This window comes from Ovis canadensis, chromosome 3 (assembly GCF_042477335.2).
Source record: "Ovis canadensis isolate MfBH-ARS-UI-01 breed Bighorn chromosome 3, ARS-UI_OviCan_v2, whole genome shotgun sequence".
Taxonomy (NCBI): domain Eukaryota; kingdom Metazoa; phylum Chordata; class Mammalia; order Artiodactyla; family Bovidae; genus Ovis; species Ovis canadensis.
In genome coordinates this window covers 139,551,896-139,575,182 of record NC_091247.1, presented here as the reverse complement: position 1 = coordinate 139,575,182, position 23,287 = coordinate 139,551,896, and the positions used below count along the sequence as shown (strand labels likewise).

Here is a 23,287-nt window from a genome sequence, read left to right as displayed (position 1 = left end):
AAATGGAGGAACACAGCACCTCTGAGACAGGACTTCCTGGGCCAGTGGAAAGCAAGGAGGATTCCCTGTCTGGACTAGGACCAAGTAGTTAATTTCCAATGGTGAACAATGGAAGCTCAGGTAGAGCAGGTATTGGCAGTTGGAGATGAAAGCACTCAGTAACTTCAGTTGTAACTGAAAACAAGAGATGAAGGGAGTGGAAGAGAGGAAGCAACCAGAGGAGAGGGTGGTGAAGCTGGAGAGGGAGCCTGAGACATTGTGGGAGCTTGAGCCCATGACAGGACTTCAGTGCTTGTAGCTCTTCCTGCTGGAGGAGGAGGTGGTGGTGTATTTGATGGTGGAACAGCTGCCTCCAGAGGAGCCGTAGCCACCCCCTATGGCTCTGCCACTGCCAGAACTGAAGCCACCTCCAATGCTGTAGGAGCAGCCACTTCCTCCGCCTATGCCTAAGCCACTGCCGAGACCGCTGGCACCACCATAGCCACTGGAAACGGTCGACTGTACCACGGCTGTGAAAGCAAAGGGGCAAGGTCAGGACAAGATGGTGAGCTCACTCTGCCACACAGAGTCCAGTCAGAGGGACACCAGGGCAAGGGATGGGGGCAGGTGAAGGTACTTACAGATGTTGACTTGTCCAGCGCCTTCCCCACTCAGCCTAGGAGAGAGAAGACACAGCCACGATGAGACCCGGAGCCACAGCTGGCCCCGCATGGGAAACCTCCGTGTGAGGAGAGTCCCCAGGAGCTGCCTTCTCAGTGCTCTTCTGGGAGTAGCACTACGACCACCACTAGAGTGCCTTCCACCTGGGCTCATTGGCAGGACTTCTTGGAGACGGAGCCAGGTGGTTGCGGAGGCTGTGTGAGTTCCTCACCTGCACTCCTCGCCTTCCAGCAGCTTCCTGTAGGTGGCAATCTCCACGTCCAGGGCCAGCTTGACATTCATGAGCTCCTGGTACTCCTTCAGCAGCCGGGCCATGTCCTGCTTGGCCTTCTGCAGGGCGTCCTCCAGGTCAGCAAGCTTGTTCCTGGCATCCTTGAGGGCCAGCTCCCCACGCTGCTCGGCGTCGGCGATGGCGGATTGCAGGCTGGCGCACTAGAGAGGAGGAGAGCAGGGGAGCCTGAATCTGGACTCCAGGGGAGAGGAAACGTAGTTCCACTTTCCCAGTGAGGAAGAGCTCTAGAGACCAGACCTCATGGAAATGAAGGTTTGATTTGTTTTGTCCAGTTTTTCTCAGTGCTGCAAACCTTAACTATTCTAGGAGCACCTTAAGAAATTCTATTCCTTTCTCTGTTAACCATCCTAAAGATGATGGGGCTGGAAGATACCACGGCAGACCAAAGACCATGGGACAAAGGAAGAAATGGACCCATTTACTTGTGTTGAATTATAACAGTTTGGGTAAGTTCATGTGGATGTACAATAACTTATACAAAGCCACAAACATCCTCAGTGAGGAGATGATTTCATCTTAAGCTGTCGAGACTTTGTCTTCCTTCCTCTTCACAGTTTTGGACAACCCTCATTTTTCCTGTGTCTTTTCTCAGATTCTTTTCACAATGAAAATGAGCATATTTGCAGCATATTCTTCTCCACACTCTGTCCTAAACTTTTCTTTGTCAACTTGCATCTTGAATTCTCAACTCAATCACTCCCCTTGTAGAATCTCATTTCAATGCCTCTAGACTGTATCTTTATCCCAGTGACTAATAGAGATTCAGCCTATCCTGAGTTTGTTTCCTGCTCTTGAGTTGGGCTCCATCTCTCTAACCTGGGGAAACTCTCCCAGGGAGGAAATACATGTCCTTCTCTCCCTGCTTTTCCCTCAGTTCCCAGAAATTTCCCACATGGTGTTTGATGATACTTGATGGTCTAGGAAGGAAAGGATGCTTTTCTCTTCCATGATCCCCACTGTACCTGCTTCTTGACGTGGTCAATCTCAGATCTCAGCCTCTGGATCACGCGGTTGATCTCAGAGATCTCCTGCTTGGTGTTGCGCAAGTCATCCCCGTGTCTGCCCGCCGTCACCCGCAGCTCCTCGTACTGTAAACCAGAGGGAGACAAAGTGAGCTCCATAAGCTTCAGAGACACTAGCTAGGCTTTCAAAAAGGAACCTAATAGTTTTTCACAAGACATTTAAAGAAAACTGGTGTTACTAGGTCATTAACGCTCTTCACCCATCACACACCATCCTTGGTAAGACCACTGACTGACTGGTTCTCTTCAGGACAAGCAGTGTTCTGTACTATTGCTGAAGGTCAACGTTGAAATAAAGCTAAAACAAAGGTCACTCACCTTGATCTACTTTAGCTTTCATCCTAGCTTGGGTTCTTTGACCTACGAGACTTGGGCATAATTACCCAAAAGATCTACGCTGAGAGGCCCCCACTTCTTAGTTGTAGTTTCCCCACTGAAGTCTACAGCCTCATTGATGCTCACAGAGGAGGCACAGGGATTCCTCATCAGCTGCCGCCTCCCCACTCACCTTGGACTGGTACCACGACTCAGCCTCAGCCCGGCTCCTCTGAGCGATCTCCTCATACTGGGCTTTGACTTCAGCGATGATGCTGTCCAGGTCCAGGTTGCGGTTGTTGTCCATGGAGAGGACCACAGAAGTGTCTGAGATGTAGCTTTGCATCTGAGCCAGTTCCTGCAGAACAAGAGATCACCTGACCATCTTTGCTCATGATGTTTAGAGAGGCCCCTAGGCCAAAGATATTCCACTCTTCACAAATCTCTTTAAAGGCAATGAAACAGAATGTGGAGAGATACTTACAGCATCATAGAAGGTTCTTAGGAAGTTGATCTCATCTGTGAGAGCGTCTACCTTGGCTTGTAGTTCAACCTTGTTCATGTAGGCACTATCCACATCCTGGGGAAGAAGCAAACAGCCTGGGATCAGATGAGCCCTCCTATGCAGTCTGCTCCTGTTTTAGCCTCCTCAGTGATTCTTTTCTCAGAACCCTCTCCTTCAGGAAAGGAGCGTGAACCCCTGATCTGACTCCGTCTCACCTTCTTCAATTTCACAAACTCATTCTCTGCTGCTGTGCGTTTGTTGATTTCATCTTCATATCTGGAATTAAAAGGAATACAATCCAATTGAGTCAGGGTGAAGAGCAGCCTTGGATCTCTGCTTCCCACAATGGGTACATACAAATGAGACTTTTGCCAATAAGCCTAAAGGTTGTAATTTGTGGTTTCCAATTTCTTTACTCCATTACTCTTCCCATTCAACTTTTATGGCCCTTTTGTTCTTCAGGGTTTGTGTTTGTAACAACTGTAATGTCATGTCTATTGACATGTTTTCCTAAGAACCATGCCCTCATTTGGACCTGGTCATCTAACAGACTGAAGTGTGGGCTTCAGGAATCTAAGGTGATTTCTCTCCTGTAACTCACTTGTTCTTGAAGTCCTCCACCGTGTCCTGCATGCCCCTGAGCTCCGAGTCCAGGCGGCCTCTCTCCCCAAGGATACTATCCAGCTGTCTCCTGAGGTTGTTGATGTACTGCTCGAACAAAGGCTCCAGGTTCTGCCTCACGGTCCTGGTGCCCTGCTCCTGCAGCAGGGTCCACTTGGTGTCCAGGACCTTGTTCTGCTGCTCCAGGAATCGGACCTGCAGGAAGACCAGATGGTGATCTGTGAGTTGACAAGTCCCCGGGCCGATCTGGTGGTCCTGGTGGTGCTGGGCTGCTCCAGATCCTGTACAGAGGCTGACAGTTCTGCTCCCCTGACTCTTTGGCTTCACATCACACAGGTCTCATGGCCAAGTTTCCCCAGGGAGCTGTCAGATGTTCCCTCCCTCTCACTTATGGAGCCTGTCAGTCAGTGGCTTTCAACCCTTCCTGTCTTCCTCTTGACAAGAACAAGCACAAATGTACTTTATCATCGCATTTTTCTCATACTGCACAGAGCTTTTACAAAGCACATTCCTCAGTTAAAGGAATATCAGATGTTTATAATCTAATGATTAGATTCCAGTTCTATTAATGATTGGATTTAATCTTATTTCCCATATAGTGCCCGAATCTGGCTGATACAAAGTCCCTTAATGCTCATTTTCTGGTTCTTAGGTGACTATTTCTATGGATATATATTTGAGTTGTTTTCCCTCAAATTCCCTTTAGTTTTTTGCTTTCTTTCCTCCATCCATCATCCATCTATGACTCAAATGGAGTTTCCACTGTAATACCCTTTTAACTCTCTTAGACCATCCAGAAGATCAAGCCATCTCATTGCATTCTCTTATTTTCTGTTCTTTCCTTCAGGATTATCAAGAACTGTGACTATTTCCTTGACAGGAATGGGGCCATGTGAGGGATGAGTAGTTATAAATGTTTTCCATCACCGTCATCGCCTGGGGTCCACATGTAGCCTGTCCTGCATCCCAGTGGAGAGCTCACCTGAGTCCCACCCCCTCTCCCCCAAGTCTCCCCTCCAGTAGAACAGGTCTCTTAGTTGGCTCTCTTGGGCCCTCTGCAATCCCCATTGGTGGCAGATACTCCCAGCTCACCTTGTCGATGAAGGAGGCAAACTTGTTGTTGAGGGTCTTGATCTGCTCCCGCTCCTCAGTCCTCACCCGCTGGATGGTGGGGTCGATTTGCAGGTTGAGGGGAGTCAGGAGACTCTGGTTGACAGTGACCTCTTGGATGCCTCCAGGGGGGATCACAGGGAAGCCATAGCCCCCATAGCCACCTCCAAAGCCAGCTCCACCACCGAGCCCAAAGCCACTACCAGCCCCAGCACCAAAACCAATTCCACTCCCGGCTCCACCTCCAAAGCCATAGCCAACTCCAATTCTGCCGCCATAGCCACCACCGATGACACAGCTGCCCCCTGCGATGGAGATCCTCTTGGAGCCCCCCAGGCCATAGAGGCTGCGGCTGCCAAAGCCAGCTCCTCCACACACTCCAGCGAGGCCGCCACTGCCCCTGGAGCGGGACAGGGACACGCTGCTGAAGCCAGAGCGGCACACACCAGGGACTCTGGCTGAGCCGGCACTGAAGCCCCTGCGGCTGATGCTTTGAGTCTTCACAGTGGATCTGCAAGACATGGTTCCGGAAGAAGCAGAGACTGAGGAAGGAGCGAGGGGTGCAGTGCAGGGCTGAGAGGAGCAGGTCTGTAAGAGGAGCTTCAGCAGCAGCTTATATATGGAGAAAATGGGCTGGGCTCAGTCCTGGAAGGTGAGCCTGCAGGTTGGGAAGGGCCAGGCTTCACAAAGAGTGAGATCACAACTGGTTTATTAGAAAAGTTATGAAATGTGAAGATTGCATTTTTGTTTTCCTTTAGTCAGGGAAAACTTCTCCTGCCTTCCAGCTTTGACGGCTCTGAGTACAGTAAGACTAGTCTCAACTCAGTGAGCTGGGAGTTAGTCAGCAGCTCACAGAAAGGTTCTGCATGTAATGCTCGTGTGTGAAATGTAGAGTTCTTTTCCCATGGTGTTTCACCCACCAGCCAGAGATCCTGGAAAGCAAAATACCTATTGCTTTTCCTATAACTTCAGTATTTGTCATTAATTAGTGAAGTTAATGTGACTTTTTAGCTCTCTAAAAATTTCCCACAGATAGGAGCATAGGACTGTAATATAAATGAGTCTCTGAATATCTATTATAGGTATTATTATCTATAGATAATAATCTATAGATTATCTATTTTTATAAAAATTATTATCTCATGGTCAGCCTTATTTCTTCTATGCTACCATGCAATTACTCATTAACCTTAATATATGGGAAAGCAATTTCCAGATATCTTATTATATCTTTAGAATACAATGCAATATTTAAATTTAAATGAGTTACTCTCTAAAATTACTAACAACCATTTATATATCCTTAAACACTAGATGTTCATTAACGTCAAGGAGTATTTATTCAGCCTTGAAGTACATCTGTGTATTATTCATGTTTTATTTTCCCAAATCAAGATCCTAATAAATTCCATTTATTTTGTGTTTGGGTCATATGTCTTTAATGTATTATGTCTTTATAATATTGCGGGTCAATAAATCTGCATCCACCTTTCCCCTTACAGTTTATTTGTGACAAAGAAAAAACAGGGTATTAGTTTTCTGCAGTTGTCCCATCTTGGAGTGTTTAACCTGCATAATCATGTCATCTTGTTTAGGTGGTCTTGTGTCCTTCGTGTATCCTATGAAGTGACAAATCAAAGTAGAAGTTTAATACGCTATCACTTTAAATATTACAGATATAAATGTCATAGAGTGTCTATTTAGATGCAGAATATTGATATTAGACATCTCCTATTTATTTAAAATATTTAATAAGTAATACATAGCTGAGGAAAAAATTACATGCTGAAGGCCGTTCCCCAATCCTATATAGGAAGATCATGCAGTATTGGCTACTTCCCTGTGTATCCTTGTAGTGACCTCATTTGAATGTTTCTGTGCTTTTCCTGGGGCATATGTGATGCATATGGCTTTCCAGTGCCTCAGTGGTAAAGAATCTGCTTACAACGCAGGAGCTGCAGGAGATGCTAGTACGAACTCTGGGTCTGGAAGATTCCCTGGAGAAGAGCTGGGCAACCCACTCCAGTATTCTTGCCTAGAGAATTCCATAGACAGAGGAGCCTGAGGGGCTACAGTCACTGGAGTCACAAACTGAAAGACACGACTGAAGCATCACATGTGATGCATGTGAGAAGATATTTTGAATACATACATACATATATATATTGCTGGCTGCAACGGACCGCGTAGAAGTGCGCCGGCTGCGAAGGACCGTGCAGAAGCGCTGCCGAGAGGAGCTACCAAGGTCAGGGGCGGCGACCAAGAGTGCCAGGCTGCGTCAGCACAGGAGCGGCCAAGAGGAGCTACCAACGTCCGAGGTCAGGGGCGGCGGCCGAGAGGAGCAACCCTACGTCCAAGGAGCGGCGGATGCAGGGGCGCAGGACGGCCGAGAAGAGCTACTCCACGTTCAAGGTTAGGAGGGGTGGCCGTGAGGAGATACCCCTCGTCTAAGGTAAGGAGCAGCGGCTGTGCTTTGCTGGAGCAGCCGTGAAGAGATGCCCCACGTCCAAGGTAAGAAAAACCCGAGTAAGATGGTAGGTGTTTGCAAGAAGGCATCAGAAGGCAGACACACTGAAACCATAATCACAGAAAACTAGCCAGTCTGATCACACGGATCACAGCCTTAACTCAATGAAACTAAGCCATGCCCTGTGGGGCCACCCAAGACTGGCGGGTCATGGTGGAGAGATCTGACACAATGTGGTCCACTGGAGAAGGGAATGGCAAACCACTTCAGTATTCTTGTCTTGAGAACCCCATGAACAGTATGAAAAGGCAAAATGATAGGATACTGAAAGGGGAACTCCCTGGGTCAGTAGGGATCCAATATGCTACCGGAGATCAGTGGGGAAATATCTCCAGAAAGAACGAAGGGATGGAGCCAAAGCAAAAACAATACCCTGCTGTGGATGTGACTGGTGATAGAAGCAAGGTCCGATGCTGTAAAGACCAATATTGCATAAGAACCTGGAATGTCAGGTCCGTGAATCAAGGCAAATTGGAAGTGGTCAAACAGGAGATGGCAAGAGTGACGTCGACATTCTAGGAATCAGTGAACTAAAATGGACTGGAATGGGTGAATTTAACTCAGATGACCATTATATCTACTACTGTGGGCAGGAATCCCTCAGAAGAAATGGAGTAGCCATTATGGTCAGTCAACAAAAGAGTCTGAAATGCAGTACTTGGATGCAGTCTCAAAAATGACAGAATGATCTCTGTTTCCAAGGCAAACCATTCATGGTAATGAATATCATGGTAATCCAAGCCTATGCCCCGACCAGTAATGCTGAAGAAGCTAAAGTTGAACGGTTCTATGAAGACCTACAAGACCTTTTAGAACTAACACCCAAAAAAGATGTCCTTTTCATTATAGGGGACTGGAATGTAAAAGTAGGAAGTCAAGAAACACCTGGAGTAACAGGCAAATTTGGCCTTGGAGTCCGGAATGAAGCAGGGCAAAGGCTAATAGAGTTTTGCCAAGAGAATGCACTGGTCATAGCAAACACCCTCTTCCAACAACACAAGAGAAGACTCTACACATGGACATCACCAGATGGTCAACACTGAAATCAGATTGATTACATTCTTTGCAGCCGAAGATGGAGAAGCTCTATACAATCAGCAAAAACAAGACTGGGAGCTGACTGTGGCTCAGATCATGAACTCCTTATTGCCAAATTCAGACTGAAATTGAAGAAAGTGGGGAAAACCACTAGACCATTCAGGTATGACCTAAATCAAATCCCTTATGATTATACAGTGAAAGTGAGGAATAGATTTAAGGGACTAGATCTGATAGAAAGAGTGCCTGATGAACTATGGATGGAGGTTCGTGACATTGTACAAGAGACAGGGATCAAGACCATCCCCGTGGAAAAGAAATGCAAAACAGCAAAATGGCTGTCTGAGGAGATCTTACAAAGAGCTGTGAAAAGAAGAGAAGCGAAAAGCAAAGGAGAAAAAGAAAGATATAAGCATCTGAATGCAGAGTTCCAAAGAATAGCAAGGAGAGATAAGAAAGCCTTCCTCAGCGATCAATGCAAAGAAATAGAGGAAAACAACAGAATGGGAAAGACTAGAGATCTCTTCAAGAAAATTAGAGATACCAAGGGAACATTTCATGCAAAGATGGGCTCGATAAAGACAGGAATGGTATGGACCTAACAGAAGCAGAAGATATTAAGAAGAGATGGCAAGAATACACAGAAGAACTGTACAGAAAAGATCTTCACGACCCAGATAATCAGGATGGTGTGATCACTCACCTAGAGCCAGACATCCTAGAATGTCAAGTCAAGTGGGCCTTAGAAAGCATCACTACAAACAGAGCTAGTGAAGGTGATGGAATTCCAGTTGAGCTATTTCAAATCCTGAAAGATGATGCTGTGAAAGTGCTGCACTCAATATGCCAGCAAATTTGGAAAACTCAGCAGTGGCCACAGGACTGGAAAAGGTCAGTTTTCAGTCCAGTTCCAAAGAAAGGCAATGCCAAAGAATGCTCACACTACCACACAATTGCATTCATCTCACACACTAGTAAAGTAATGCTCAAAATTCTCCAAGCCAGGCTTCAGCAGTACATAAACTGTGAACTTCCAGGTGTTCAAGCTGGTTTTAGAGAAGGCAGAGGAACCAGATCAAATTGCCAACATTCGCTGGATCATCAAAAAGCAAGAGAGTTCCAGAAAAACATCTATTTCTGCTTTATTGACTATGCCAAAGCCTTTGACTGTGTGGATCACAATAAACTGTGGACAATTCTGAAAGAGATGGGACTACCAGACCACCTGACCTGCCTCTTGAGAAACCTGTATGCAGATCAGGAAGCAAGAGTTAGAACTGTGACATGGAACAACAGACTGGTTCCAAATCAGGAAAGGAGTATGTCAAGGCTGTATGTTGTCACCCTGCTTTTTTAACGTATATGCAGAGTACATCATGAGAAACGCTGGGCTGGAGGAAGCACAAGCTGGAGTCAAGATTGCCGGGAGAACTTTCAGTAACCTCAGATATGCAGATGACACCACCCTTATGGCAGAAAGTGAAGAGGAACTAAAGAGCCTCTTGATAAAAGTGAAAGAGGAGAGTGCAAAAGTTGGCTTAAAGCTCAACATTCAGAAAACGAAGATCATGGCATCCGGTCCCATCACTTCATGGGGAAGTAGATGGGGAAATAGTGGAAACAGTGTCAGACTTTATTTTTGGGTGGCTCCAAAATCACTGCAGATGGTGACTGCAGCCATGAAATTAAAAGACGCTTACTCCTTGGAAGGAAAGTTATGACCAACCTAGACAGCATATTGGAAAGCAGAGAGAATACTTTGCCAACAAAGGTCCATCTAGTCAAGGCTGTGGTTTTTCCAGTGGTCATGTATGGATGTGAGAGTTGGACTGTGAAGAAAGCTGAGCCCCGAAGAATTGATGCCTTTGAACTGTGGTGTTGGAGAAGACTCTTGCGAGTCCCTTGGACTGTAAGGAGATCCAACCAGTCCATCCTAAAGGAGATCAGTCCTGGGTGTTCATTGGAAGGACTGATGCTGAAACTGAAACTCCAATACTTTAGCCACCTCATGCAAAGAACTGACTCATCGGAAAAGACCCTGATGCTGGGAGGGATTGGGGGCAGGAGGAGAAGGGGATGACAGAGGATGAGATGGCTGGATGGCATCACCGACTTGATAGACATGGGTTTGGGTGGACTCCAGGAGTTGGTGGGAGGCCTGGCGTGCTGTGCTTCATGGGGTCGCAAAGAGTCGGGCTGAGTGACTGAACCTAACTGATACATATATATGAAACACATATATATTCTCTTTTGCAATTATGCTTATACTCTATGTACTTTTTCTCCCATATCTCTGTTTTTTCTCAATTCTCATATGGCAGTCTCAAGTGCTATTTCCTACGGGTTGTTTTCTTCGGCTTTATCCTGTGGTCTGTTGTTGTGCATCGGCAAGGTCTTGTGTTGTTTTCAGCTTGGCCTTCATTTCTCTTGTGGCTTTATCTTTTTTTCTCTGCTGTTTATCTGAGCTCTACCTGCTAATATTTAATCATTTATTTCTCAATCTATTGCCCCTTGGCTTTCTTATTTCATCATGGGGTTTATTTCACTGCCTTTTAGGAAATACTTCATTTTGACTTTTTTCTGTTGAATGCTTTCCAAGTGCCTCTTGCTTTTCCTTTTCCTGTGTTTTTTGTTTGCCTGTTTATTTGTTTGCTTTCATGTAAAGTGTCCTTCGTGGGACTTGGAATGGTTCCTTCCTAACGAGGGCTCATCTCTGAATGATTTCAGATCCTTCTGGACTTGCCTTTACAGATAGTCTCCTGGGAGGAGAGGCCACAACCAGAATAACAGGAATTCTCAGTAGGACACAGGCTGTGTAAATAGTTCTTTTAATTTTAATTCATCCAAGCCAAGGAAGATGTCTGCAGAGCGGCTCACAGTTCAGTCTCAGTTTTCTTTGCTTCTCCAACAATAAGCTGCCAATAGGCATTGCCTCTGATTCCTTACTCAACCCTGCCTTCCCTGTGTCTTGAAACTTCAGGGCAAATAGGCCCTGCCTATAGCCCACACACCCACTTGTGACTGTTGCAAAGATTGATTCTTTGATTCTTGGTTATGCACCTGAGGACATGTTCTTCATATTCACGTAGTAGGAGTTGCATGAGTCAGAGGTGCCTGGCCACAGGAAGACCTCAGGGTTAGCTTAGTGTGCTGTTCTGTGTTTCCCATGTTGTTTAGTTTTGATCCGTCTGTTTGAGAGTGCTCTTCACTGGATTTTCTGAGACGTGCATTGAGGGCATCTTCTCTCTGAGTTTTCCCAACATCTGTGATTTATTTCTCTCTTTCTGTGGGAAGAGTTTTCTGTTCTTTCTTTCTTTCTTTTTTTTTAATTGAAAGAATTTAAGATGTTTTCCTTTTGGTGGCTGAGGGTGGAGATTACTTTTATGATTCTTGTTCTCCCTGTTTGGTTTAAGACAATTTCTAAGAAGGAGATATTCTTGTTTCCTCCATTTGGTTATGTTCAAAAGTCCCTCATTCTTATATTTATATTTAAAACACACAGCATTTAAAATATTAAGTAATAATTGCTGCTAGAAATATTACTTTTCCTTTCCTGCACTGCATGGAAACTACTGGGTTCAATGAAGACATCATTACTCAGGGCCCCCCTCCTGAACCTGATGGGGTCACCTGAAAGTTGTCTACAATACATCAGATTTACCATCATCAGAAATTTCATTCCCAAATATATTAGTGTTCTCAGTGGAACAGCCTCCTTTACTACTTAATCAAAATTTGCATCATTGGAAGTCCAGTGGATACAATGAGAGAGAATAGGATGTAAACAGCCATGCACCAATCTCCCATATTAAATACTGATCCATGTTTCTTGGTATTATTTCATCTAATTCCCCTACTTCTCCTATTGAAATCTTCTACTTTTTTGTTGATGTATCTTCAAGAAAATTAAGACGTTAAGACACTTCACTTGATATTTGCATACATGCCTAAGTAAGAATGGCTTTTTAATCTAACTGTGTAACAGTTTTATATCAATAGCAACAGTTGCTTCATAATGAAACTGCCCATTTATGTTCACACTTTTGTGATCATTTAAAAGATGTCTTTTTATGCTGGTTACTTGAAGGAACATCCTAAGTAGAGTCTTGTGTCTCCTAAGATTCTTTCATACTGTAATAGATCCCTTTTGAATGCCATTCTTCTGTGGACAAATTGTTGTTGTTGTTGTTGTTGTTTTTCTAGTATATCTACACTCTGGATTTGGGTCATTGTTTCCTGTTGGTGTCATATAACTTCTAACCCCAGTTTTTCCTGTGTACTATTTCTATGGGCAAATTAGATTTATCCCATTGTTTCAGGAAAAATTATGTCCCAGCTAGTCCTGTGTGCTTTATATTGCATGAAATTGTAAGACACATAATACTAGCTGTCCAGTTTAGTGATGTTAAGACTGATCTGTAGTTTAGCTGTAGTTCCAGCCTTATCCTTTCATTAAAAAGTGCTGAGTAAATCTGTCATCTAATATTTTAACATTCATTGGTCAATTCCCACATTGACTATTTCTTTAGACATTGCAAATTCGCAATTTTGAATTTAATATCCCTCCTCCTCATTTATCAACTGGGAGTCATCTATAAAGATGGAATATTTAGTGTTTACTTTTTAGATAACCTAGTATGTATATTATTCAGACAGGAAAGGCAGAATAAGTGCTTCTTTCTTGTACTTTTGAATTTTTTATAATACTGATTTGGGACCACAGTAATTTCCAAATGCAATCAAGGAAGTTTAGCTTGTTATTTTGGTTTTGTATAATTATAAACTCACAGTTGAAAAAACATATTTGATATGTTTCAGTCCATTGCAGGCATTAATCCTTTTGGTGCATAAACCATCCCATTTTAGACTACTTGAGTTCTTCAGATTGGCTCCTGCGTCTTTTTGATAGGGCCCCATTAGACTCTGAAAGCTTCTTTGTTGACAGGAACAATTGTCTCAAGGTTATCTTATACTTATCTTGAAACAGACATGAAATTAGCCATTTCTGTGAGTAGTTCTGGTGTCTTTACTGGGAAGTGATATTTATAAGCTAGAATTTTCATGCTATGCATGCTCTTCATTACTGGGTTCTTCTAGATTTGAAGTCTTTTTCAAAAGACAGAGGTTGAAATATGTAAAAACTTATTAGAAAATACTTAAATCAGAAGTTTGTAGCTATATTTCAAGTTTTAATAGAAGAAAACAGGATGATTTTTAAAACTGTATTTATTTTATGAACTTGAAAAGCTTAGCTCTGAATGACATATTAACTTATTTGCTCTATCCTACAACAAACCTATGACAGTAGCAAAATAACAGTACTAATATTAAGACAAAAGAAAGGTCTACTAAATGCAATTTCTGATTTCTTTGTAGTTACACTCTCCACGTGTTATGAAAAAAATCAGACTAGGCAAGAGGAATGGAGAGACAGAAAATGGGGATGAAGGGAAACTTTCATCAGAATCCAGATAAACTCTAGCCTCGCAGTTGCAAACAGAAGCAGGAAAAGATTGGTCTTCCATTATTCAATTTGATGGAGAGGAGTTGTCTTAAGTGAGAGAGTACAGATACAGATGGCAGTGGGGCTCAAGAAGGGGCCCTATAGTTACGTGTGGAGTCTGGGGACAGTAAGAGTGTTGGGAAATAGCACATCTGAGTGGACCAGCCTCCAAGACCCAAAGAGGATGGTTTTCTTCCCCTACTCACTTTCTAGTGCTAAAGGAATACCCTTGGAGTCCAGCAAGTGACAGCCTTGAAGAGAAAGGATGGCCCGGAGAAAGTCATGGTCCAAGGGATCCAGCTGCTGTCAGGGATGGACTCCTTAACACCTTTTTCCTCTCGTCCTGAGGTCTACTGTTAGGTTTTCTCAAGGCCAAGTATAATGAAGAGTTAGCTATCATGGGAGTTCATAGGGATGCCTCCTGGTGCATGCAGCAGGCAGAGCAATCAGAACCTGTAGAAATGTTCCCTCCTCTTGCTGTGCTGAACCCTCTGCCCCCACCATGAGCTGTGATGTCATTCATTAATCTGTGCTGGGGATTCTAGCCAACATAGCTAGAATCTACCTTGTATGGCTTGCAAGTGATCATCCCGGATCACAGAGGATTCAGATAAGGTGAATTTTGGATATAGCTTCTAACTGGAAAAAATTATTCTATTCCAGGTTGTTATTTAAAAGATGTATTTTCTGTATTTTCCAGGTGTACAGACCTGATATTGAAGGAGGCAATTGGCTAGCCTCCTTAGGAGTCAAATCCAGTATCTAACCACCTTTGGTACTACTGATTTCTTCCTTGTTTCAAAAACAAGTCTCTGCTGTTTCAAAAGAAATATGTTTCTTCTTATTCAGTCCTCAATGGGCAAAATAAATCATTCTGAAAGTTTTAATCTCATGCACCTTAATCAAGAGATTGAATCTTTTCTTCCTTAATACCAGAAAGTGTAACCACATTTAATCTCAGATGTCATAGAATGAGGACATCATGGGGAATACACTTTCTCTTTTGAAATAACAAGGTTCAACATCAGAAAATGTAGAAAGTACACAACTTAAAAAAAATACAGTAATGGAGTTAAAATCAACACGAGATTATCAATATTATTTTTATATAAGTCATTCAATAATTTTTCTGCATCTCTGTCCCTCCAACTGTCTTTCTGTTTCTTTGTGACTCTTTCTCTACCTTTCTTGCTTTGATTTTGTGTGAAAATTAGTTTAGTAAAAAATACAGATGATACCTTGAGCCCCATAGCTTAAGTGTTTTTCATGATAGCTGCTTTTCATTTAGTCATGTGTCTCCTTAGACCCTCTTTGGGTAACACACTTTGTTAGATTTTTCTTGTCTTCATGACCTAGAAAGCTTTGAGGAACTCTGCCCAGGTGTTTTGTAGATGTCCAAAATTGGGATTTTTCTGATGTTGTCTCATGAATAGACTGGAGTTATGGTGTTTGGGAGGAAGACCACAGAGGTGTCCTGTACTTCTCTCACATCATATCAGGATACATGCTATGAAAAAAACTTATTGCTGTTGGTATTAACCTTGATGACTTGGCCGAGGAAGTGTTTGATTGATTTCTCTGCAGTAAAGTCACTCATTCCCCCCATTTTTAGACTGTACTCTTTGGAAGGAGTTCATTGTGCCCAGCCCACACAGCAGGGAGTACTTGTTCACTCCTTCTTTGAATGGGAACCACATGTGTAATTAAAGGAAATTCTTTTGCCTGAGACTTGACAATCATCCCTTATTAATTAATTTAGTCAACCACATTCACATCAGTAGTTTCCATGAATAATTATTTCACAATTTGAGTTTTATCCCAATGCATTATGTTCTATCTATTTATTTATGGCTCAAGTTGTTCCACTTTGGCTACTAAGAGTTCTTACAGCGTCTTTTTTTTTTTTTTTTACTATTTCTTCACTTTTTGCCACTAAAAGATGCTCCAAGATCATCTTTGTATATATTTCACCCCATTCCTAGAATCTCCTTGATTTCTCGAATCTCCTGTATCTCCTTAATTCCTCAGAAGGGAACTTTAATTCCTAAAGGTATTAGGTGGAATTTTCCAGAGGTGTAAACTAGAATTAGGGACATGGACAAAGCAGTGACTGACTCTCAGGAAGAAGATGACTGATTTACCTTGCACTGTATCCTGACATTTCCTTTCCCATTCATAGAAGTCAAAGGAAGCCAAGACACAGCTGAGAGAGGTTTCAAGACCATGTCTTTGGAGCAGCAAAGACTCGACTTCTTTGAGTCTCTGTGAGAGGCTTTTGGGGTGAGGAAGAAGGCCTTCCCATTCCTATTTTGTCTCCACACTTCAAAAAATTAGCACCTGCGTTTTGTTTCTGAGTCTGTGGATCCTGAAATTAACCAGTGTTTCCGATATTTCCTGGTAGAGAGTTTATTAGGATTCATATGGGCTTCCTGGTGGCTCAGAGGTTAAAGTGTTTGCCTTGCAATGCAGGAGACCTGGGTTCGATCCCTGGGTCGGGAAGATCCCCTGGAGAAGGAAATGGCAACCCACTCCAGTATTCTTGCCTGGAGAATCCCATGGACAGAGGAGCCTGGTGGGCTACAGTCCACCAGGTTGCAAAGAGTCGGCCACGACTTCACTTTCACTTTCATCCAAGAAGTAAAAGTTCTCGCATTTGTACTGTTTCCTCAGGATACATTGCTAGAAGCATACTTTCAATTCAGGAATGTGGGCATTTGAATTACTCTTGATACATGTTGTCAGGCACAGTTTCTTGGTCATGAGGCATTTTAGAATATATCAAACATCTTACCCTCTAGTCAATGTTTTTCTGATCTAATTAAACTGGAATATGATTCTCTGAGGATGATGAATGACAACAGGTGCAGAAGGAGGTAGACTCATAAAGACAAGTCAGAAAAACTAAACTGCTGAGACCTGATCCAGCGGTAAAACCAGACTTCACTATGACGATGGAACCAGATCCTTCCCACTCTGCATGCCAAAGTGTTATGGGAGGACTGCTGAGCATCAGGATGCCAAACTGCTGTTTCTTGAATGTATCTAAACAGGGAGAGTGAAGCACATGGGGCCTGGGCATATGCTTCATTCCCGAGAAGGCATTTATCAGATGAAAACGTCAAGAACCACTGGTGACAAAGAAAGGCTATATGAAACCACACATTATATTATAAATCTGCTTTATTTAGCAATACAAGGGGGAAAAGAGCAGAGGAAGCACCACAGGGATACAAACCCTGTACATCAAAGAACCAGTCACTTGTACTTTAATGATCACTGCAAGGGAGGAACACAACATCTCTGAGATGGGGTCTCCTGGGCCAGTGGAAAGCAAGTAGGATTGCCCTGTTATGGAATAGGACCCAAGCAGTGACCTTCCAATGCTGAACAATGGAACCTCATGGGTAACAGGTTTTGGGAGAGAGAAGATGAGGGTAATCAGTAATTTCAGTTCTAATTCAAGGAGTAAGAGAAGAAGGGAGCAGAAGAGAGGAAGTAATTGGAGGAGAGGGCAGTGAAGCTAGAGAGGGAGCCTGAGACATTGTGGGAGCTTGAGCCCATGGCAGGACTTCAGTGCTTGTAGCTCTTCCTGCTGGAGGAGGAGGAGGTGGTGGTGTATTTGATGGTGGAACTGCTGCCCCCAGAGGAGCCGTAGCCACCCCCTATGGCTCTGCCGCTGCCAGAACTGAAGCCACCTCCAATGCTGTAGGAGTAGCCACTTCCTCCGCCTACGCCTAAGCCACTGCCGAGGCCGCCGGCACCACCATAGCCACCAGAGACAGTGGACTGCACCACAGCTGTGGAGGTAAAGAGACAAAGTCAGGACAAGATGGTGAGCTCACTCTGCCACACAGAGTCCAGTCAGAGGGACACAAGGGCAAGGGATGGCGGCAGGTGAAGGTACTTACAGATGTTGACTTGTCCAACACCTTCCCCACTCAGCCTAGGAGAGAGAAGACACAGCCACGATGAGACCCGGAGCCACAGCTGGCCCCGCATGGGAAACCTCCGTGTGAGGAGAGTCCCCAGGAGCCGCCTTCTCAGTGCTCTTCTGGGAGTAGCACTACGACCACCACTAGAGTGCCTTCCACCTGGGCTCATTGGCAGGACTTCTTGGAGACGGAGCCAGGTGGTTGCGGAGGCTGTGTGAGTTCCTCACCTGCACTCCTCGCCTTCCAGCAGCTTCCTGTAGGTGGCAATCTCCACGTCCAGGGCCAGCTTGACATTCATGAGCTCCTGGTACTCCTTCAGCAGCCGGGCCATGTCCTGCTTGGCCTTCTGCAGGGCGTCCTCCAGGTCAGCAAGCTTGTTCCTGGCGTCCTTGAGGGCCAGCTCCCCACGCTGCTCAGCGTCGGCGATGGCGGATTGCAGGCTGGCGCACTAGAGGGGAGGAGAGCAGGGGAGCCTGAATCTGGACTCCAGGGGAGAGGAAACGTCGTTCCACTTTCCCAGTGAGGAAGAGCTCTAGAGCCCAGATCTCATGGAAATGGAGGTTTGATTCATTGTCCAATCTTTCTCCAACCTACAAACCTTAACTAGTCTCAGTGTCCCTAATGAAAACCTATTTCCCTTTGTGTTAACCACATCAATGAGGATGGGGTTGGGACGTGCCACAGCAGAATGAAGCCAGGGGACATGGGAAGAAATGGAACTACTGCCTTGTGTTGAATGTTGACAGCTTGGGTAAGTTCATGTGGATATACAATAACTTATACAAAACCACAAACATCCTCACTGAGAAGACAATTTCATTTCAACCCTTGAGACCTTGCCTTCCTTCCATTTACAGTCTTGGATAACCCTCATTCGTCCTGTGTCTTTTCTCAGCTTCTTTTTCATATTGAATCTGAGCATATTTGCAGCAGTCTTCTTCACACTTTCTGACCTGAAATTTTCTTTGCCTACACGTGTCTTGTATTCCCAAATCAATCATTCCCCTTTCAGAATCTCATTTCAATGCCTCTAGACTATCTTTGTCCCACTGACCAGTGGGAACTGGTCTGTCTTGAGTTTGTTTCCTGCTTGTAAGTTGGGCTCCGTATCTCTTACCTGAGGGAGCTCTTCTTGCTTTTCCCTCAGTGCCCAGAAATTTCCCACATGATGGTTGATGATACCTGATGGTCTAGGAAGGAAACAATGCTTTTCTGCTCTGTGGACCCCTCCATACCTGCTTCTTGACGTGGTCAATCTCAGATCTCAGCCTCTGGATCACGCGGTTGATCTCAGAGATCTCCTGCTTGGTGTTGCGCAGGTCATCCCCGTGTCTGCCCGCCGTCACCCGCAGCTCCTCGTACTGTAAACCAGAGGGAGACAAGGGGGCTGTCCATGGGCTTCACAGAACACTAATCAAGGTTTTATCAAGTCAGAACTAATGGTTTCTCCACAAGACATCGTATGAGAATCGGTGTTACTAGGTCATTGACGCTGTGTGCCCATCACATATCATCTTTGGTAGTACCACTGACTGACTGGTTCTCTTCAGGACAAGCAATGTTCTGTACTGTTGCTGAGAACCAGCATCAGGGTAAATCTGAAGCAAAGATCACTCTGCCTTTATCTACAGTGTCTTTTGTCTTACATTTAGGTCTTTGACCTATGAGACTTGGGCATAATTACCCAAAAGATCTACCCTGTTACATCAGGGTACATGTCTTTTGAGAGGCCCCCCACTTCTTAGTTGTAATTTCCCCACTGAAGTCTACAGCCTCATTGATGTTCACAGAGGAGGCACAGGGATTCCTCATCAGCTGCTGCCTCCCCACTCACCTTGGACTGGTACCATGACTCAGCCTCAGCCCGGCTCCTCTGAGCGATCTCCTCATACTGGGCTTTGACTTCAGCGATGATGCTGTCCAGGTCCAGGTTGCGGTTGTTGTCCATGGAGAGGACCACAGAAGTGTCTGAGATGTGGGTTTGCATCTGAGCCAGTTCCTGCAAAACAAGAGATCGTTCAATCATCTTTGGTCATGCCGTTTAAAGAGGTACCCAGCCAGAGATTTTCCACCCTTTGAAAATCTCAGTATAATCAATAAAGAAGAATATGAAAAGATGCTTACTGCATCATAGAAGGTTCTTAGGAAGTTGATCTCATCTGTGAGAGCGTCTACCTTGGCCTGTAGTTCAACCTTGTTCATGTAAGCAGCATCCACATCCTGGGGAAGAAGCCAACAGGCTGAGATCAGATGAGCTTTCCTGCCCAGTCTGCTGCTCGGTTTGGTCTCCCTGATACACTTTTCTCAGAGTCCTCCCCTTCAGCAAAGAAACCAGAACCCCGATCTGACTCCTCTCACCTTCTTCAGATTCACAAATTCATTCTCTGCTACTGTGCGCTTGTTGATTTCATCTTCATACCTGGAATTAGAAAGGATAATATCTAACTGAGTCAGGGGTGAAGATGATACAGAAAAGGCAGCTTGGAATTTCAACTTCCCAGAATGGATATATGCAAATGGGACTTTCCTGCCAGTAAGCTTCAAAGGTGAACTTTGTGGTCACTATATTATTTACTCCATTACTCTCCCCACCTACCTGCATGGCCCTTATGTTTTTCCAGAGTTTGTCTTTAAGTAAGAACTGTGGTTTCATTTTCATGGGCATGTTTTACTAAGATCATGCCCTCACTTGAATCTGATCATATAATTAGCTTGAAATGTGGGCTTCAGGAATCTAAGGTGTTTTCTCTCCTGTAACTCACTTGTTCTTGAAGTCCTCCACCGTGTCCTGCATGCCCCTGAGCTCCGAGTCCAGGCGGCCTCTCTCCCCAAGGATACTATCCAGCTGTCTCCTGAGGTTGTTGATGTACTGCTCGAACAAAGGCTCCAGGTTCTGCTTCACAGTCTTGGTGCCCTGCTCCTGCAGCAGGGTCCACTTGGTGTCCAGGACCTTGTTCTGCTGCTCCAGGAATCGGACCTGCAGGAAGACCAGATGGTGATCTGTGAGTTGACAAGTCCCCAGGCCGATCTGGTGGTCCGGTGGTGCTGGGCTGCTCCAGATCCTGTACAGAGGCTGACAGTTCTGCTCCCCTGACACCTTAGCTTCACACCACACAGGTCTCATGGCCAAGTTTCCCCAGTGAGCTGTCAGATGTTCCCTCCCTCTCAATTCTGGAGACGTCTGTCAGTGACTTTTCACCTTTCTGTTCTTCCTTTTGATAAGCACAATCCCAAATGTAATTTAAAAATCATATTTGTCTCATATACTGCACAGAGGTTTTTAAAGAGCATATCTCAGTTAAAGGGATGTTAAAATGTCTATAATCTAATGATTAAATTCCAGTCCTATTAATAATTGGATTTAATCCTGTTTCCTATTTAGAGTATGAGTCCCTCTAAAATAAACTCTCTTAGTGGTTATGATCCGGTTCTACGAGTTGAGTATTTCTATGGTTATTCACATATTTTTGAGTCTTTTTTCCCTTGGAATTTCCATTTAAAAAAATTTTTCTTTCTCTCTGCCCCTACACCCACCAGCTCAACTAAGGCTGAAGTACATTTTCCACTGTAATTCCCTTTTTTATTTCTTACACTGTTCAACAGATCAAGCTAACTCTTTCCATTCTTTCATTTCATTTCTTTGCTTCAGGGTTATCAAGAATTGTGAATGCTTCCCTCACAATTATGGAAGACATTTAAGAGATCAGTAATTGTAAATGGTTACCATCACCTTCTGCCTGTGGTCCACATGACGCCTGCCCTGCATCCCAGTGGAGAGCTAGCCTGAGTCCCCTCTCTCTTGAATATCCCGAGGCTCCCTCTGGTCGGACATTGGTTGGGTCTCTCTTGAGCACTCTGCAATCCCCATTGGAGGCAGACACTCCCAGCTTACCTTGTCGATGAAGGAGGCAAACTTGTTGTTGAGGGTCTTGATCTGCTCCCGCTCCTCAGTCCTCACCCGCTGGATGGTGGGGTCGATTTGCAGGTTGAGGGGAGTCAGGAGACTCTGGTTGATGGTGACCTCTTGGATGCCTCCAGGGGGGCATACAGGGAAGCCAGGACCACCGAAGCCACCTCCAAAGCCAGCTCCACCACCGAGCCCAAAGCCACTACCAGCCCCAGCACCAAAACCAAATCCACTCCCGGCTCCACCTCCGAAGCCATAGCCAACTCCAATTCTGCCGCCGTAGCCACCACCAATGGCACAGCTGCCCCCTGCAATGGAGATCCTCTTGGAGCCCCCCAGGCCATAGAGGCTGCGGCTGCCAAAGCCAGCTCCTCCACACACTCCAGCGAGGCCGCCACTGCCCCTGGAGCGGGACAGGGACACGCTGCTGAAGCCAGAGCGGCACACCCCAGGGACTCTGGCTGAGCCGGCACTGAAGCCCTTGCGGCTGATGCTTTGGGTCTTCACAGTGGATTTGTAAGACATGGTTCCTGAAGAAGAAGAGGTTGAGAAGGGTGTGAGAGGTGGAAGGCAGAGCTGAAAGGAGCAGATCTATGAGAGGAGCTTCCCGGCAGCAGCTTATATATGGAAAAAATGGGCCGGGCTCCGTCCTGGAAGGTGAGCCTGCAGATTGGAAAGGGCTGGGCTTTACAAATAGTGAGATCACCCCCTGCCTCTAGAAAGGTATGAAGTATGAATATTGCTTCTTTGGTTTCCTTTAGTCATGGAGAAACTCTTCTGGCTTCTAGCCTTGACTTGATCCCAACACAATACCACTGGATGTAAATTCACTGAAGTCATGGGTTAGTCATGTTCTCAAACAAAGGAGACAAGGAGCTGATCTGTGATAATTGTCCCCTCCTTCTGCTTACTCAGACACTCTTCTCTTGCCCCCTTCCCACACAGGTTTTCTCCTCCACTCACACCACCCTTCTCATCAGGTTGAACTGTCTCTGAGGTCTAATAGGCATTTGCCCTGTGGTCTGAGCAAGAAGTGTCTTGTGGTGGTTTGGGGCCGTGTTTGAACATGTCCTTCTGGATCTCCTGATTGCCTTTCTGGTGGCCTGGCCTGGGAATTGGGGGCTACTCTGGGGACATGACATTCCTTTGAAAGGCAAGAGGGACAAAGGAGATGCGTTTTTACAGCATAAGAACAAGCTTGTCTTGTGTGGAATTGGCGGTTTCCTGATATAGTATAAGAGATCACGCAAGCCCACTCTGCCCAAAAAGCTGACTTCTCATGGTTTCTACCCATGCCTGCACCTTCCTCCCCAGTGTTTGCTTTCCCATTAAGCTGGTGACTGTGTACATTTTTTTTCCCCTACCAAATGGAATTCACAGGCACCCTTTTCTCCAGTTTTTTGGAATGTTCACTTAGAACTTAATTTTAAGAATCTAAAATGAGTAGGACAAAAATCATTAATGGAATTCACTGAACTTATATTCTCATAGATGCTGACATTTCTTAGGAGTCAAGATCAGACACCTTAATGGGGTGTATACAGAAAGTTGAGGGGCATATAGAAACAGTGAATCATAAAAATGTGTCTTTACAGGTGTGATGATGTCACAAGTAACTTCCAAATTTATATCCCTAATCTCAGTGCTTGAAATTTTAAATCTCTAGGCACATTCTTAGAGGGAGGGAAGGCTGTCAAGTGATCATGGTGTTTGGTGTAAGGGGGAAGGAGACTGATTGTTTTAGTCCATAAATTAAGCACTATGGAGGAGTATTGAAAGCCATTGTAGACAGGGTGTTTTATAGGACTATCTGATTAAATGGACAGCCAGGGGAGGAAAGACAAACTCCCACACT

The 23,287-nt window shown here is 44.8% G+C and overlaps 2 protein-coding genes across 2 annotated transcripts; both read right to left on the bottom strand.

Annotated features, from left to right (window-relative positions):
• Positions 1 to 285: 285 nt before the first annotated feature.
• On the bottom strand, positions 286 to 5,047 carry LOC138438188 (keratin, type II cytoskeletal 6A-like). The gene is made up of 9 exons (XM_069586381.1): positions 4,508 to 5,047; positions 3,396 to 3,610; positions 3,010 to 3,070; positions 2,774 to 2,869; positions 2,483 to 2,647; positions 1,915 to 2,040; positions 872 to 1,092; positions 621 to 655; positions 286 to 509 (listed from the first exon to the last, which is right to left on the bottom strand). Exons 1-9 carry the CDS (start codon positions 5,045 to 5,047, stop codon positions 286 to 288), a joined length of 1,683 nt encoding a protein of 560 aa, XP_069442482.1.
• Positions 5,048 to 16,760: 11,713 nt separating this feature from the next.
• On the bottom strand, positions 16,761 to 22,021 carry KRT6A (keratin 6A). Its single transcript, XM_069586379.1, has 9 exons — positions 21,418 to 22,021; positions 20,288 to 20,502; positions 19,884 to 19,944; positions 19,650 to 19,745; positions 19,360 to 19,524; positions 18,761 to 18,886; positions 17,753 to 17,973; positions 17,502 to 17,536; positions 16,761 to 17,390 (listed from the first exon to the last, which is right to left on the bottom strand). The coding sequence occupies exons 1-9, from the start codon at positions 21,955 to 21,957 to the stop codon at positions 17,164 to 17,166; spliced, it is 1,686 nt and encodes a 561-aa protein (XP_069442480.1). The 5' UTR covers positions 21,958 to 22,021; the 3' UTR covers positions 16,761 to 17,163.
• Between the last annotated feature and the right edge of the window lie 1,266 nt (positions 22,022 to 23,287).